Here is a 16955-nt window from a genome sequence, read left to right on the forward strand (position 1 = left end):
AAGGAATGCATGATTCCTCCCTGAGTCCCAGGCCCCCGAGACCCCAACCCCGGCCTGGTCTAGCTCCCATCCTCCCATTTTCCAGATGAGCCTAGAGCCTCAGAGAGAGTGGATGACTAGCCCAAGATAAGGACCAAGCCCACTGGCCCCATCGTTCTCTCTCTCCTCCCCGGGCCCCGCCTACCAGGCTCCTCACTGGAATCCTCCCAACGGGGATCATCAGCCCATTTTGTAGATATGGAAACTGAGGCTCAGGGAGGGAAGGTACCTACCCCAAGTACACAGTGAGGCAGCAGAGCAGGATTAGGCCCCAGGTCTCTCTAACCCAGGCAGGGACCTTATGGTTTTTAACAGGCAGCCCCCAGCAGGGGCAGGTAGGTAGTGGGAGTTAAGTGCTTACCGCCAAGGGAAGGATGAGACGTGATGCAGCTGAGTTGGGCCAGCCCTCCAGGTGCCCCCGCCCCCCAGTGCTCCTCCTTCCATGGAGCCACTCGATTCCTTGCCCTCTGCGCCCACAGCCCTGGGCACGGCCCCTCGTCCAGGCCCTTCCTTCCTCAGGCTTCTTTTTTGGTTTTTCTTTTAGAGAAGGGTTGCATGTTTGGGTTTTCACCCCCAGGCAAGGGTTTCGCCATGAGAAAGGGAGAAGCAGATGTAGGAAGTGGACAACAGACAGGGGACCAGCACGTGCAGAGGCTCCGGTGGGGAGGCTTGGTGTCAGGGGTTGAGGGGGGTGGACCTGAAGGAAGCGGGTGCAGATGGAAGGTGGAGCCCAAGGAGGGGAGAGGGGAGAGGGGAGAGGAGCCTGGTGAAGCTGTGGGGCCAGGCCCTGAGGGCCCTATGGTCTGGGGTAGGAAGCTCTGACCTTGTCCCAAGAGCAGTGTGGAGCCACACAAAGAGTGTGTTTTAGGAGATGCCCCCGGGGCTGCGGGAAGATGGCGTGCAGGGGCCGGAGCAGAGGGCTGGGGTGGGGGCCTGGCCAGGCCCCGGTTGGTAAGGCGGGAGGGGGGTCCTCGTTTCCTTGTGGGCAGCTGGCAGCTATCGGCCCTTGGCTGCCACCCCGAGGAATGACACAGGTGTACAAGCAAAAATAGTTTATTTGAGGACGGAAGACCCAAAATTGGGGGGCCCAGGGCTGAGGCCACAGCAGCTGCCTGGAGTTGGCACAGACGACCCCAACTCCCTAGGGAAGCCCAGCAGCAAAGAAGCCCTTCCCTGGGCCTCCTAGCTGCCTCCCCAATTTCTTGGAGGAAGGATTGTGCGACCCCCCAAGAATCATCATCATCATCATCACCATCATCATCATCTTCATCATTAGAACATGGTGAGGTTTTCAAAGTTTGGCCAGCAGTTTTCGGCGTAGTAGTTGATACTAATCGTAATAATTACTCTGACAAGCACAGTGACTGTGCCGGGCTTGGACCCACCATCCAGTGGTGAGTGGGGTCTGTGATGAGGAGAGGCAGGCAGGGACAGGAGGTGGGTCTCTCTGGGAGTCCCCATTCCAGCCTCCAAGGTGGCCCTGCAGGAAGACCCATCTCCCCCGACAGCCCCAGAGGCTGCCCACTCTCCCCGTTTTCCCATGGCCACGGGCCAAGGCTGGATTCAGGCTGAGGCAGTCCCGCGTGGTCCCTGTGCTCCCTCAGGTCTCAGAGACCCTTGCCAGGCTGGTCTCTCCGCCAGAAGCCCCGGCGGGCAGCCCAAGAAGCCACGAACTCGCAGTTGTGGTAAAGGAACATTCCTGAAAGGGTGAGCGCAATGCCCACATAGCTGAGGGTGCTGAGGCGGCTGCCAAACAGGAGCCGGGAAAGGATGAGGTTGCCCACGACAGTGAGGTTGCCCAGGACGTGGACAGTGAGGGCCGAGGTGAGGGCCAGCAGGGAGAAGCTGGCCAGGTTGTAGAGCACAGACAGGAGGCAGCTGAGCAGGATACAGGCCCAGAGGCGGGAGTCGGTGGGGGCGGGCGGCGGTGCCACGCCAGCCTCCAGCACCAGGGCCGCGCCTGCCAGCAGGCAGAAGCTGGGCAGCGAGGTGGCATACAGCAGGGTCACCGCATCCAGCCTCTCCTCCTGCAGCAGGGCACCTGCAACCAGGACAGCAGCCATCAGCACCCGGCGCGAGACAACCCCCACGAGGCCAACCCGGCACAACCTCCTCCTCGGCCCATCCTCCAGGAAGCCTGCCTGCCCCAACCCCTCAGGCGGAATTAGTGGCTCCGGCTCTATAACGAGAAGGTCACGAATCCAGAGTCAGACTGCCTGAGTGGTGACCCGGGTCCGCTCCTGACTACCTGTGACCAGGCACTTAACCTCTACAGGCCTAGGTTTCCTCACCTGCAAAATCGGAGGATAATAAAACCTTAAACATGCAGGGTTGTTGTAAAGATTAAAATAGATAATGTACACAAAGCCCTTAGAAGGTAAGTGCTCAGTAAATGTAAAAAGATAAAACAAATAAGCGTTATCACCTACTCCTCCCACAGGCTGAAACAATAATCTGCTTGTGATGTCCCACTGATCAATAACCGTGAAAAAAAAAATTCTTCAGGGGCTCCCCAGGCCCTGGAGAAAAACATCCTGGGCTCTTAACCAACTTTGAAGGCCCTGAACCAAGCGGCCCGACCCAGCTTTCTTGGATTCAGCTCTTCTCGCACCCTCAGCCCCACAGTGCAGCTCCCATGCCAGAGTAGGGACAGGCCACCAGCAGGCCAGTTCTGCCACTTACTAGCTATGTGGCCTTTAGCTTAAAAAAGATAGAGAGTTTGAAATAATAAAAACCGTTTGAATCAAATGTTCGATCACTTATGACCATTGGGATGACAGGGAACAACAAGGTCACTGTTTGCTCCCGGCTGTCACTCACTGTTTATCGCTGATAATCAGCATCTTTTGCTACCAACGCTGGGGCTTGTCAAGATGAATCCAGGACACAGAGGAAACCTTAGTCTTTGCGAGGGAAGAGGGGATCCTACCACCTTGCACATGTGTGCCTGTGTGTGTGTATTCATATTACCACCCAGCTGGTTCACAAAACCAGTGGTGCCCATCATAGAATCACACCCGGCTCAGATGAAATGATAGTACTTGCATGAAGGCAACGAGACAGTTTCTGTGGAGAGAGATGAGTCATGGCTCCCCATCCCCTCCCAGGGCTCTCTGAGCCTCTATGCATTTTCTGACACACACTTTCCAAAGAACCACAGAGGCGCTTACTCATAGGCTATGCTTAGAATAGGAAATCTTATTTCTCCCTCCATTTCATTCTGATGTTTTGGCTTTGTTCTCTAGGCAACAGTCCTTCTGTCAAGCATTTCTAGAAATGAACAGATAACTGGAATGCCTCCTGTTCGTCCGCTCCAAATTTAGCACCATTACGAGCTGCCTGTGGCCTGCCTGTTAAAGGTGCGATCACTGGAAGGTGTTTAGGATTTCAGGTGAACTTCACCTTTGGCAAATTTCACCCTCTGAGAGGCAGCCAGGCAGGAAGGTCCTAACTTCCTCCCCCTGCCACTTGCTCCTGTTCTGCATCCCACCCAGCCCTCTGCCTCCCTCTGCTGCAGTCCAGGGAAAGAGCAGGGATCCTCTGCCAGAGGCCACCCACCCGGGGCCCCAAAATGCCAGCCTGTCATACTGCCTCCTCAGCGACCCCTCCTCTGCCAGCTCCCACCAAACCCTGCATTTCAACCTCTCCTGGGACTTCCCTGGCGGTCCAGCAGTTAAGCCTCTGTGCTCCCAATGCAGGGGGCGTGGGGTTGGGGAACTAAGATCCCACATGCCACACATGTGGCCAAAAACAAACAAAAAACAAACAACTTCTCTTCCTCCAAAGACACTTTTGTTTCAGCATCTGAACACGCCAAGCTTCAGTCACCTGTGGACAAATGTTCTCTAGACCCCATTCCGCTGGCTTCTGGCTTATCCCGTCTCTGCTCCGTCACGAGCTGTGTGATATGACACAAGCCGCCCTCTCTCTATGCCTGTCCTCTTGTGGGAGCATGGGCAAGGTGACAACATGCCCCTCACGGGGGCCTGTGAGGTGCTGAGCGCAGGGCCTGGAGCCCAGCAGCAACTGCTGGCCACGGCAGCTGTCACCATCCCCCACATGCTGCCCCAGCTGGCTGACACCCGTGCCCTGGCAAGCCCTGCTTCCCCCTCCCAGAACACCCTTTCCTACTCTGGCTGTATGAAGAGCTGGGCATGGTGTGGGCACACAGTGAGGGCTCAGCAAGTGTTCGCCACTATTATTACATTATTGTCACCAGCACTGCCTGCCTCCTCCCCCAGGCAGCCTTCTCTGGTTTCCCCTAGAAGTAGCCACCCAACCACAGCTATGCCCACCTTGGCTCCAGCACTTCTCCCCTGCCTTGTGATCTCTACCTCTCCTCACCAGCCTGAGAGCTCAGCGGGCAGGGTCAGGCTGTTCCCTCATGCAGGTGGATGTAGCTGAGGACAAGTCTCAGCACACTGGCACCCCACTTCCCAGCCTTTCTGTGAGTGGGAAGGTGGCATCACTCCTCTCCCCGTGTAGCCCCCCAGGTCCACAACTGGCCCAGGAAGGAGAGAAACTGCTGGACCTGCCCGTGGCTGCTGGGCACTCCTCTTTCTGGACTTTCATCCTCTGCTCCCATGGAGTCTGCCCTCAGGGAAGGAGCTGGTGTCAGCCATTCACACTCTAGTCTAAATTTGGCCCTGATGACTTTCCTGGGAAGTCTGGCAGTAGAAACCTCCTCTTGTCCAAAACCCATCTCACCCCTTATCTCTAGTCTGTTCCTCCCCACCTCTGCTGGGCTCCCATCTCCGTTGGTGGGGCCTCCAGCCTCCTAAGCTCCCTCCTTAGCACCCTGAGCCAAGGAGTTTAACCAGCCTGCCAATTCTGCCATCAGACCATTAATAAATCCACCATTTAAGGGGTACCTTACCTGGGCCAGGCCCCAGGCTATGTGCTGGGGACATGGAGCTGCCTCAAAACCAGGCCATGCCCTCTCAGAGCTCCTGTCTGGTGGGAGGCAGACAGGTAAACAAGAGGCTATAATACAAGGCATGTGGAGTCCTGATGGAGGAAGCAGAGGATGCTGTGGGCACCTGGAGCAAGCAACCAACCTGCCTCAGGGGCAGGCAGGAGACAAGGAGAGAGCTGGCAGAGCCAAGGAGCAGCCTGATGCCAGGCACCTGCCACCCCATGTCCATGTGCCTGAGGCCTGGCCGGCCATAGCCTGTCCTGCAGGCTGGGGCTCCTCCTGTGTGAGAAGCACTGGGCCTTAGCAGGCGTGATGTGAACCCTGAGGCTGGGGCCTTCCCAGCCTTCTGGCCCTGCCCAGGGCAGGGTACAAGGTCAAGTTTCCCACTGACTCATGCCCAGAGCTCAGGTCCCAGCTCTCATGTAACCTGAAGGCAAAAATAGAACTGGGCTCTGGCCCTACCTCAGGGCCCTGGAGGATGGGTACAGGGACTCTGGGTCCTGGCTCCGATGACTGTAAGGCAGGGCTGAGCTCTGACTTCAACCTTCTCTGGCTGCAGGCTGCCCTAACCCCAGCCCAGGGTCCTTGGAGCAGCCCCTTCTCTCTCCCAGGCCTGGGTCACAGGATCTCAGAGCTGAAAGGGAGGGAGACCAAGAAAGCCCTGTGACTATCAACTCTGACCTCCTCCACCAAACAGATGGGGCCCAGACAAGATCCAGATCTCCCCTTCTGCCCAAGGTTGCCCAGGAAGCACAAGCCCAGGTGTGGCTGGAACCCAGGCCTCCCCAACCTGAGTGGGCACCCTTGGGTTGAGGCAGAGAGATGGTGGAGGCTGTGACTCAAAGGACCCTCAGTAGGACAGGCAGGAAGGTGGTCTCCACCCTCAGGCAGAGTGATTTAGCAGGGTCTAGGCCTGGAGCCTCCACCTTACCCTCTGTCCAGAGCCCCCAACCCCCTTTCATCAGAGCTGAGGTCCAGAGTCACATGGACTAGGATTCCAGGCCTTAGGAGCTGTGTGCCTGTGGGCAAATCATGAACCTCTCTGGGTCTCAGTTCCAGCATCTTGTAAAATGGGGATGAAGGTGGTAGTTGCCATGAAGACCCAAGGTCAACACCTAGCATGGGACCAGTTACACTGCAGCTCCCAGTAAACACCAGCCCTTCCCAGACTTAGCAAAAGCCCTCAACTTCCAAATCCCAGCTCATGGCCTTGCCCTCTTTCTCTTTCCCTAGTCTCCACTATCAGGCCTCCCTCGGGTCCACAGCCTTATGCCACATCACTTGGACGGCATGAAGTCTGCCTGCCTGGGTTCAAATCTTGCCTCTGCTGCTCACATGGCCCAGGGCAAGCCCCTCTACCTGTCAAATGGGGACAATACAGTGACTTCCTCGATCAGGTATGGAGATCCAGGCTTGACAAAACATGGACCACAGATTTATGGCAGCCAACTGGATGAAACACTGGTTGGGCCTCTAGAGCCTAAGTCTGGGGCCTGGAACTCACTGAGCGGTTGGCCCTTTCTGAGCCTCAGTTCCTGACCCTTCCCAAGCCATGCGCCTCAGTTCCTTTATCTGTAAAACTGGATAATGGCCATAGCCCCTCACAGGGCCACCCAGGCCACACTCCCACCCCGATCCCCAGCTCCTCGACCAGTGTCCTGGGTACTCACTCTGCTGGATGGACTTGAGCCCACGGAGGCAGGTGGCCGCCAGCAGGAAACCACAGCCAGCTGGGGGTGTCCGGAGCTCTCCCGCCAGGCTGCAGGCGGCCCCCAGGCAGAGCGGGCCCATGGCGGCGAACTGCAGTGGGTGGTGGCGGCGGCCGAGCAGCAGCGCGGACAGGGCCAGCGTGATCAGTGGCGTGGTGGTGGTGGCCAGCTGCGCCAGGTCCAGGGGCACAGCGCTCAGGCCCACGTTGCCACAGGCCATCGAGGCGCCCAAAGTGAGGCTGAGCAGCAGCACTTGGCGGCGGGTGCGGCCGGGCATGGGGCGCCGTGCCCCCGGGTGGCATGCCAGCGCAGCTGCCAGCATGTGCAGTGCCGAGAGCAGCAGGGGCCGCCCGAAGCCGTGCACCGTGAAAATCCACTTGTTGAGGCTCGACATGCTGGCTCCCGCCAGTAGCCACACCAGCGCTGCCACGGCCACCCAGGCCCGGCCAGGCCGCCGCAGCGCCTGCGGGGTGTCAGGGGGCCACTGGGGGATCCCGGCCCACCGAGCACCGCCAGCCACCGCCACTGCCTCAGCTGAGGTCATCCTGCCGTCATGGCGCTCCCGCGGGCAGCGGCACATCCGTACCAGTGGGGCCGGGTCAGGAGGCCGGCTCCCCAGCGACCAGCTCTGGGCCACCAGAGAGCCCCACTGTAGATCCCGCTCGGTCTCAGGTGAGGACACTGCTTCTTGTGCCCGGCCTACGACAGCCGAGGTCCAAGAGCTATGCTGTGTCCCCGGCTCAGGCAGGGCAGAGCCTAGGTCGCTTCTGCTGGGATGCCAGGCTCCCTGGTGCTCAAGCCTGGCCTAGTAAGCGCCGGGCACCTCTGCCCCGTGCCAGGCGAAGTCTCCACTCTTCTCCCCTTCTAGTGCCCACGCTATGGTTACATGGAATCCTCCATCCCTTTTCTCTTCAGTCCAAACCCCAGGTCCTCCAGCGTGCTCAGGCCAGGCCTGCAAGGGCGATCCGGGCTCCCGCGCCCGGTGGTGCCGGTGGTCCCGGTGGACGGGCTCGCTACCTCCGACAGTGCCCAGACCCTGCGGCGGGCTGACGCGCCGGCCTGCGCTGCGGCCGGTGTCAGGCGGCGAGCTCGACTCAGCTCGGCTCCGGCAGGGCCTCCGCGCCAGCTCCGGCTCCCGGCGGCTCAGGCTGCGGCGGGGTCTCTCGCCAGGTTCGGGCGGAGAGCGAGGCTTCGTGCTCTAGGCCCCGCCTCCGCGGCCGCCCCTCGAGCCTCACCCGGAAAATTGGGCTGAGCCCCAGGCACCACCTCCGTCCAGGCTCCGCCCCCGAAGCCGAGAGGGATGTCTCGCCCCTCCCCCACGCCGCCCGCTCGCAGCTCCTCCTCCATCAGCCTAGCTTTACCTCCGTCAGCAGACCTCCTCCTAGCTGGAGTGGTCAGCCTGTCTGTCCCCCCTCCCCACACCGGTGGGGGATCAGGCCCCTCCCCACGCAGCGCCAAGGCAGGCCCCCCATAGAGATGAACACAGGGCGGGAGACCCTGGGGTATCTTTCTGAGGGAGCCTAATAAAAAGCCCTAGCCTCTCAGGAGATTTCATTTTCAAGGACACCCTCCCCCCAGGAGACCTCATCCTAGGACCAGTCTCGGAACCACCCAATCTCTGGCCACAGTTATCCCGTGGGGCCTCTGCATCCGGAAGAGTTGGACCACGGGGCCCCTTAATACCCCTCCCTCGCCCCTCCCTAACCCGAACACCTCCTCCCTCTCCCAGCCCAGGGCGGGCCCCCTCTAGGCAGGCAGAGGGAAGCTGAATCACCAAGGCCACCCACAGCTGCGGAAGCAGGGTCCCGCCGGCCAGCATCTATCCCTGGCCAGCAGCTCCTGTCCCATCCCCTGGGCACTCAGAGCTGACTCACAGCTGAAATTCCTGGGGTCCATCCTCTGCCCCCACCCCTGACAGGACAAAGAGCCCTAGGCGGGCTGGGAGCCAGAGCAGCTGCCACTAAGCCTTTGCCCCTGCATCGGTGTTGGGTAAACAGCACACTCCAGAGCAGGACAGGCTGATAGGGATTCCAGGCTGGGCCCTGGCCTCTCTGAGCTCAGGAGTCCAAGTGTGCAAGAATCACTGCCCACTGTGAGCCTCTTTCCTGACGTCCAGCTTCCTTCTCTATGGAAGCTCCTTCCCACTGGGACACGGTTCACCCCTAGCCTGTCGTCTGACCAGCAAGTCCTTGATGGAGGAACCAGCAACCTGTCTGGAGGAACAAGACCGCAAAGGGAGACCGCTCATCTCGGTCCACGGCGCCCTCTGGTGGTCAGAACACAGAATGGCTGCAAGTGTCCCCTAATCCCCATCACAATCCTTGGACTGGGATTAAAATTCCCCAGCCTCACTACTGTTTCAGACCTGCTGAATTCAGATACCCTCTGGTGGGTCCAGGGATGTGAATTTTTTTCATTTGCCTCTGGTGATTCTGACACCCGCATAAGCCTGCAAATCACTGCTGAATAGTCCAAACTGTAGGGCAGGAGATTTCCAGGTGAAAGACCAAAATATGCAGGTATTTAGATGGCGTTTTTCCAGGAGTGGTTGTGGGAGGGAAACTGAGCCAGCCAAGGGGGAAGCCCCCCTAGCCCCACATTTCCTGAAGAAGAGGAATCAGGGCCCCTAAGGGTTAGATTCTTTTTGAGATTTTGTCAGTTTTCCAGTTAAGCTTCCTTTAATTAAAAAAACAGCAATGAATTAAAAAATAGTAAACACCCCCCAATCTTCTAAGAGCTGAGCTACTGTGGAGTGGTAGGCAGTGTCTACACCTCCTCCAAGACTGCCAAAAAGCACTCCCACCTGCCTGGCCTGGTGAGGGGTGAGCTATGAGGAATGAGGATTAACCAAGATGAGGCCTGTGTTGGCCTTGGTGGGAGGGAGAGCGCTGTACACCCTTGTGGGGGAGCGGGGGCGAGGGGGAGGCTGAGGGCAGAGCCCAAAGCAGGGATCGTGCAGCTTGAGTGGTGGTGGGGGATTCAGACCACATCTACCTGGCTCCCGAGCCCCAGTTTTTAACCTGCCTTGACCTGCAGGCAGCAAGACTCTCCATAGGATGTTCCCTTGTGGGAGAATGGTGGGGGTGGGCACCCAGCTTCACAGAGGGCAGGGCAGCAGGGGCTCCTTCACACCCGTTGGGGTCCACCTGAATGCCCAGAGCAGCCCCGAGCAGCCTGCCCCTGCCCACAGGCTCTCATATCCCTCCGGTCTGAGTGCTGCCCTTCACCTGCCGGCCCCCACCGCTGCTGCGGGAAGCAGGTGATTCGGGGCGGGACCCTGAGAGGCACCAGGAGGGAAGAAGAACCCATTTCCAGCAACTGAGCTGCAGAGGCTTGGGATGGGTCTCTTCTCTTGTCGCTGCATGTCTCTAGACTAGTCACTTCACTGCGGGGCCTCAGTCTCCCCACCTGTGATCTATGATGAGCTCACAGGCATGAATGTAAACCAAGGCGCCACCCCACAGATGTGAGTTAGGAACAGGCTGCACGAGGGGACGGGGCTTGTCTGGAGTCACACAGCTCTAAATGCAGGCCAGACGCAAACCTGGGCCCCCATTCCAGAGCGGCCGCTGCTTGTCAAACTCTTACTGTGGACATGACTGTCCTCCCACCCATGCCCCTTCTCGGGGTCCCTGCTGATGGAGCCAGACTAGACACATGACCCAGGGCCCAGAAGCGGGCTGTGCCGGTCAGACCCCTCTCCAGGCTTTGGGACACAGGCTAAGAAGATAAGAGGGCCTGAGGAATTAAACTGGAAGTCAGCAGAGTCACTGCTGGGGCCACGTTCAGAGGAAGCTGACAGAGGGGGAGGACACGGAGAGGAGAGAGCCTGAGGGTAGTGGAGGGATGGAGCCCTGAGCCCCAACTTCCATTTCCCTACTGCCCTTGGCTGCCCTTAAATTGGTGCGCTGAGTCTTTTCAGCAAATATCCTTTTTTATTTTTTATTTTTTTGCCACCCCGAGCAGCATGTGGGATCTTAGTTCCCTGACCAGGGATCAAACCCATGCCCCCTGCAGTGGAAGCATGGAGTCCTAACCACTGTACCGCCAGGGAAGTCCATCAGCAAATATCTTTGATTTGAGCAGGATTCAGTAGCTCCCTGTTGCTCAGAGCCAAACACACCCTGACTAAGACAGTTCCTTCAGAGGGAGGCTCACATCCAGACCATGGACGCTGAAAGCCCAGTGCAGGGGTGCTCCCTTCAGTTAAGTCCACCCTCCCCCTAGCCTGGCCTGGGACCTGCCACAGCTGGCCTCCCCTATATGGGAGGGCCCTGGCTTCCTCAGGAGGTGAGGAGGCAGCAAGGCGTTGCAGGGGAAAGGGCTGGGGTCAATGGGTAGGGACCTTGGCTCTGACACCCACAGGCTGTGTGACCTGAGGGAAGCTGCAGGTCTCTCTGAGCCTCCACCCTTCTGTGAGGAGAGGGTCCCAGGGCAGGTCCTGAATCCTCTCTAAAGTGCCCTTGGCCGAGATTAAGAAAGGACAGGCGAACAAGCACTCTGGGGATCTGAGCAGACATCTCACCTTCAAAACGGAGGCGGCGGGCTTCCCTGGTGGCGCAGTGGTTGAGAGTCCGCCTGCCGATGCAGGGGACACGGGTTCGCGCCCCGGTCCTGGAAGATCCCACATGCCGCGGAGTGGCTGGGCCCGTGAGCCATGGCCGCTGAGCCTGCGTGTCCAGAGCCTGTGCTCCACAACGGGAGAGGCCACAGCAGTGAGAGGCCCGCATACCGAAAAAAAAAAAAAAAAACAGGTGGCTTTTTCATTTGGCTTTTAGGTACTTGGATGTCTGTAAAGCACTTTTTTTTTTTTTTGCGTTACGCGGGCCTCTCACTGTTGTGGCCTCTCCCGTTGCAGAGCACAGGCTCCGGACGCGCAGGCTCAGCGGCCATGGCTCATGGGCCCAGCCGCTCCGTGGCATGTGGGATCTTCCCGGACCGGGGCACAAACCCGTGTCCCCTGCATCGGCAGGCGGACTCTCAACCACTACGCCACCAGGGAAGCCCTGTAAAGCACTTTTTAAATCGCTTACTTCCCCTACTTGTCCAGACCCTAAATATCGGAGGAAGAAGCACATGTTTAATCCATGGCGTGGACGGCCCTGTGAGAGTCACTCTGAAACCTGACATGCTGCCAGAGGGCCCCTCCAAGGGCAGACCCCTTTCCTAACCTCGGTGGGGTGGGGCTTGTGGGGTGCCTGCCTGGCCTGAACCCTACTTCCCAGAGGGCAGCCCAGAGCCCAGGCCCTCCCACAGAGAGGCAGGGTCCCCACCCCACTGGCCGCTGAGGCCTGGGGTGGCGCCTGACTGTGCCTTAGGGAAAAGCTCTAGGGTCCTGGGCCTCCAGTTGCATTTGGACTCTGCCATGTAATCCTAACACTTGCCAACTAAAACTTGTCAACCGCCATCTGCCTCTACGAGGATTAGGTCACTAGCTCCTGTAGCCGCTGACCTTCGACACACCCTGAAAGGAGTTCAGGGTGGAGATCAGGAATGAGGCACTCTGTCCTCTGGGAAAAACAGGCAGAACAGGCAGATATTTTTAGGAGAAGATTTTATGAGCCCAATTCTTGCATCTTCTCTTATCTAGAAAAGGACTAAAATCATTAATGGAGCCTAGCAGTAATGGTGACTAGCAGTAACCTTCACGAGACGAGCAGCAGATCTCTGCCCAAATGTGTGTTTGACCACATGTACCCCCTTCGCTAAGATCATATATAGTGCTGACCCTTCCCCTACCTCTTCAGAGCAGTTTCTCAGAGCTATCTGAAATGCTGTCTCCTGGGCTATAGTCCTCATTTTGCCCCAAAGAAAACTTAACTCGCTACTCTCATGTTATGCTTTTTTTTGTTTGTTTTTTTAAGTCGACACAATCATGAAAGCCCCTGATTTTCAGTGTTTGAGTGGAGGAACCAGGAGGCCTCCCCAGGCCAGGTCTGTCGTCTCCTAAGCCACGCCCCCCCCACCAGACACTCTCCCTCTGTAAAGCAGAGAGGAAAACAGAAACATCAACAACCTCAGAGTTGTGCAAGAGAGCGTCCAGCAAGTACACACTCCCTGAACAGTAATCAGCGTCACCACCGCCAGCACCGTTCCTGTGCACCCCTCACCCGTACCCAGGAGAATGCTTACCCCCCTCCTCTGCTCCCCACGGGCCTCTCTCCTCCTTCTCTGCTCCCAGCCCCCGCACTGGCTCCAAGCATGAGACATCAGGACCCTGGGGCATGTGCACAATCAATTCTTTAATCATTTTGGAAGTGGGCTGACAGCAGCCCCGCAGAGCCCTCGCCAGCTGCTATGCCGCAGTCGGCTCTGGGGCAGCAGCCCCGATGGAGTAAAGAGTGGAAAGCTAGGGTCAGGGCCACAGAGCTCTCCTTGCGGGACCCCCATCCCAGAGCAAGCGGTACTCACAACGCCAGCGGCCGGTGGCCTCCTCCTGCCAAGGAGTCAGATGCTCACGCCCTCCAGCCTATGAGTGGCCTTCATGGGACACCTGCGGGGCCAGGTGGGGCCAGACCTGGGCAGACAGACCTGCTGCGGAAGGTGCTGGGCTCCCTGCTCCAGGGTGGGTGGTAGTTTAGGACCCCCGCAGGGGTGGTGGCTGTGGCGATCCGGGGACAAGTGCACAAGAGGAGGCAGCAGGGTCAGGCGTGTGCCTGTTACAGGGATGTCTGGAGGGAGGGCAGAAGCCCAGGAAGTGTGGGAGGCAGCTGGGGTGGTGAGCCTGGGGTCTACCAGCCAACCAGCCTCAGCTCGATGGTTTCTCCATCCCTGGGTCTGTAGTCAGCAATACCTGCAGAAATATTGTGGGCTGGGAGTTAACAGGGCGGAGTGTTCCCCCCACCAACCTCACCTTCTGGACCCCTGCCCTGAGGCCACGGTCTGTAAGATGGGCTCAGGGCTTGGTGGAGGGAGACTGGGGGCCTGTCCAGAGCCAGTCTGGAGACTCTGAACTCAGTTGTGACCTCAGGGTCGCTGAGACCCACAGGCTCATTTTGCAGTGGGGGACCCCCAGAGGGTGTGGGAGGGTATGGGACAGCACGCCGGAAAACCAACATGGGGCCAAAAGAACCAGAGACCCTGACAACACCTGACCAGCAGGGTCACTGTCTTCATAGTCCCCCAAAGGGCCATCAGGAAGAGGGACCTGCTCGGTGTGGTCTGGGGACCATGAGTGAAGTGAGCCTTTGCTCACTAGGGACAATCCAGGCTCCAGCACGACACCTTGGTCAAGCCCCAGCTCTGCACTCACTAGGGGTGTGACTCTGGGCAGGTTATTTAACCTGAGTGCTGGTGTTCCCATTTCTAAAATGAGGATAATAGTGATATCAACAACCGGGCCCTCCTTTTTCCCCATGGGAGTGGGCTTCCTGCTGGAGTGGGAGTCGAAGGGGGTAGGTAGAGGACACGACCATCCATGTCTGCCTCATGGCCGAGTCCATTGGGCTCTCCCCCTCGGCTACCTCCTCTGTCCAGTCTTTCTCAGTAATAGAGGCCAGATCTGGTCTCTCCATCTGTCACCTCTTGGTTTTATTTCTCCATTTGTCCAGAAGCCAGGCAGGAAAAGAGAATGCTTTTTACTGGGCTCCCTCAGCAAGTCCCACCTTCTGTAAAGCAATTGGCCCAATGCCCAGCCCATGGCAAATGCCCACTAGAAGTTTCAGGTAGCAGGAGTGGGGACAGATGACCCTTAAGAGTCTGTCTGGTAACTGGGCTGATGCTCAGGGATGCTTATGACAGCTTGGGGCATAAGAGTTAAAACTGGAGACACCCTAAAGGTCCAGCAGGAGTTGATAAGCTGTGGTCCACCCATCCCACTCCACGCCAGGGCTGGGCCCTAATTGGCCTAAGCCAGTCTTGCCATGGTCCCTTCTCTCTAGCCAATGATGGGCGCAGAATCTGGGCCATCTCCTAGCAACAGGGATGGGTCCAGGAACGCGCCTGTGTCCCAAGTCCGCCTTCAGGATGCCAGGAGACATTTGCTGGGGGTTTCAGAGACAAGTTTCCCAAGTCATAAAAGGGAGCAGCCCCAGGAAGACACAGAGTAGCCTCTCTGGAGGTAGGAAGCCAGCAAAGAGAGGAGGAGAGTCACAGGGAGGTGGGGCTGAGGCTGAAGTCCTTGCTCCCACTGGAATCTGGTCACATGAGCCAATGGATGAGCCAATGGATGAGCCAATGGATGTCGTGGAAACTAGTTTGTATTACATTTCTGTTACTTGCAGCCCAAAGCACCCTCCTGAATGAGATATCCTATGTGGCTATTACAAAGAAAGGGGAAGACCTACATATACCAACATAGAAAGATGGCTACAATATGTTACAGCTGAAAAAAATAAATTGCAAAACAGTATATAGAGCTGTGCCATTCGATATGCCAGCCATCAGCCACATGTGGCTACTGAGCACTTGAAAAGTACAAAAACCAGGCATGCAAAATATGTCATTAATAATTTTGCATTGATCACATCTTGGAATTATATTTTGGATGTATTGGACTAAATAAGATATATTATTAATGTTACTTTCACCAACTTCAGAATTTAGAGTTACACATGTGGCTCACATTTTATTTCTATCAGAGAGCACTGCTATAGAGTATGGCTTCATTTCTATGAAAAAACAAACGTACATATTTTAAGAATTATCTGGAAGAAAATACACCAAAAGTTAAAAGAAGTTATTTCTGGGTAGTGGATTACGAGCAATTTTAATTTTCTTATTTTTTGCCTATCTGCTTTCCTAGAGTTGCCACAATAACGTATATAAAAATTCTTCAGAATACAGTTAAATATATTATATGCAAACTTGAGCATCAGTGGTTATCTGAGGCTGAGGCCCAGGAAGGTTCAGGGGAAAGCTGGCGTGAGTCGACAAAGCCTCAGTGCTGGGACAGGGCTGGGCTGGGGGACACGTCCAGAGGGGGCTGGCCACCAGACTCACCTTGCAGCAGGGGGGTGTCGGGGGCTCGGAGGAGTTGCCAGAACTCACGTTCCCCAGCTTTGTTCCCCATCACAGAGGTCAGGTAGGGGCCTGACAAGGAGGCCTGTGTTCCATACCTACCAAAGCGACAGGCAAAGAGGGAGGAAAGGTGACTTTTGCTCCCCTCGACCCAAGGGCAGAAGTAGAACCACCCACACAAGGCAAGTCCTGCCCTCGCTCTCAGGGCAGCGCTAGCCAAACCCTTCCTGGGCCACCTCACCATGGGTCTCTCCTCCACGCCTCCTCTCCAGCCCGAAGGACACCGCCCACTCGGGGGACTGCATCCCCTCTGGGGGCTGACATTGCAGGGGGTGGGAATCAGAAGCTGACAACGGCCCACGAGAGACAGGGAGGCCAGCGTGAGAAAGAAGCAGGAACAGGCAAGACAGAGGCAGAGACGCCCAGTGGTGGCTCTGGGTCTCTGGTTCCGTAAGTTTCTGTGGCTCAGGGGCACCCCCATCCTTATGGCTGGGTTGCTCAGTCTTCTCTCCGACTGTACACACCCCATGCTCCCCACTACCAGAGAGGCTTGGATTAGATTCCTGGCTTTTGCAACCAAGAGACTCCTTCTTCACGCCACCCCTCCCTGACGCCACTGCCACAAACACAAAGGGATCCCGGATCCTAGTTCCCGGACCAGGGATCAAACCTGCACCCCCTGCAGTGGAAGCCTGGAGTCTGAACTACTGGACCGCCAGGGAAGTCCCCAAAGGGATCCTCTTAAAACACTGTGGCCCTGTCCTTCCTGTCTCCTTATCAATGGTGTTGTTCTTAGAGACGGAGGGTTTTCGTAGTTTTAAGAAACAGAAATACCCTCAGGGTGACCTGGTCAAAGGGAAGGTTTTAGGGAGCAGCCCGTCCCCAGTCCTCCCTTAAGTGCGGGGCCACATGGCTGCCCGGAGAACCGCTCTGGACCAGCCTCTCTCCGTTTCTCTCTCTCCTCTTTCTGTCTCTTTCTCTCCGTCTCTCTCTCTTTTCCTCTCTCTCTTTTCCTCTCTCTCCTCTCACAGCAGAGAATCCAGCTTTCTCTGCTGTGCACTTACATGCCTCAAATGTGCCTCCACACCCCCTCCACCACCAAGAGAATTATTTCTCAGATTGGTATCCCTGACGTTTTCTCAGAGGTCCTGGAGTTCTGAATAAAAATGTTAAGTTCGAATTTTTTTCCATTTTGATGACAATATCCAAACACGAATACCAGCAGGTTCTAGGTAATCCCAGGGCCTGCCGGACTAAGGCCTCCCAAGGGTGCCCAAGGGTGTGTGGCCCCCAGAGGACTGAGGTCGGCTTGGTAATAAGTGGCATGTTCGGGG

General features: G+C 57.2%; 2 protein-coding genes across 6 annotated transcripts in view; both read right to left on the reverse strand.

Annotated features, from left to right (window-relative positions):
- Positions 1-1076: 1076 nt before the first annotated feature.
- On the reverse strand, positions 1077-11423 carry SLC35E4 (solute carrier family 35 member E4). Its single transcript, XM_004283716.4, has 2 exons — positions 6625-11423; positions 1077-2080 (listed from the first exon to the last, which is right to left on the reverse strand). Exons 1-2 carry the CDS (start codon positions 7241-7243, stop codon positions 1647-1649), a joined length of 1053 nt encoding a protein of 350 aa, XP_004283764.1. The 5' UTR covers positions 7244-11423; the 3' UTR covers positions 1077-1646.
- A 1462-nt stretch (positions 11424-12885) lies between these two features.
- The window catches only part of TCN2 (transcobalamin 2), a 33894-nt gene continuing 29824 nt past the window's right edge, over positions 12886-16955 (reverse strand). For all 5 annotated transcript variants that reach the window (XM_012538211.3, XM_049698568.1, XM_033412918.2 and 2 more), the window contains 2 exons: positions 15604-15719; positions 12886-13456 (listed from right to left, as the gene is read on the reverse strand). In XM_012538211.3, coding sequence (XP_012393665.1) covers positions 13395-13456; positions 15604-15719 — 178 coding nt within the window. In that variant the 3' untranslated portion in view covers positions 12886-13394. The remainder of the gene's footprint in view (positions 13457-15603; positions 15720-16955) is intronic.

The sequence above is a fragment of the Orcinus orca genome, chromosome 15, assembly GCF_937001465.1.
Source record: "Orcinus orca chromosome 15, mOrcOrc1.1, whole genome shotgun sequence".
Classification (NCBI taxonomy): domain Eukaryota; kingdom Metazoa; phylum Chordata; class Mammalia; order Artiodactyla; family Delphinidae; genus Orcinus; species Orcinus orca.

Bases quoted from the DNA above. Each gene is read 5' to 3' on its own strand.
- SLC35E4 (XM_004283716.4), bottom strand. From the start codon at position 7,243: ATGTGCCGCTGCCCGCGGGAGCGCCATGACGGCAGGATGACCTCAGCT. The intron at 2,081-6,624 runs GTGAGTACCCAG...TCCTGGTTGCAG, and splicing joins GCTCAAGTCCATCCAGCAGA to GTGCCCTGCTGCAGGAGGAG.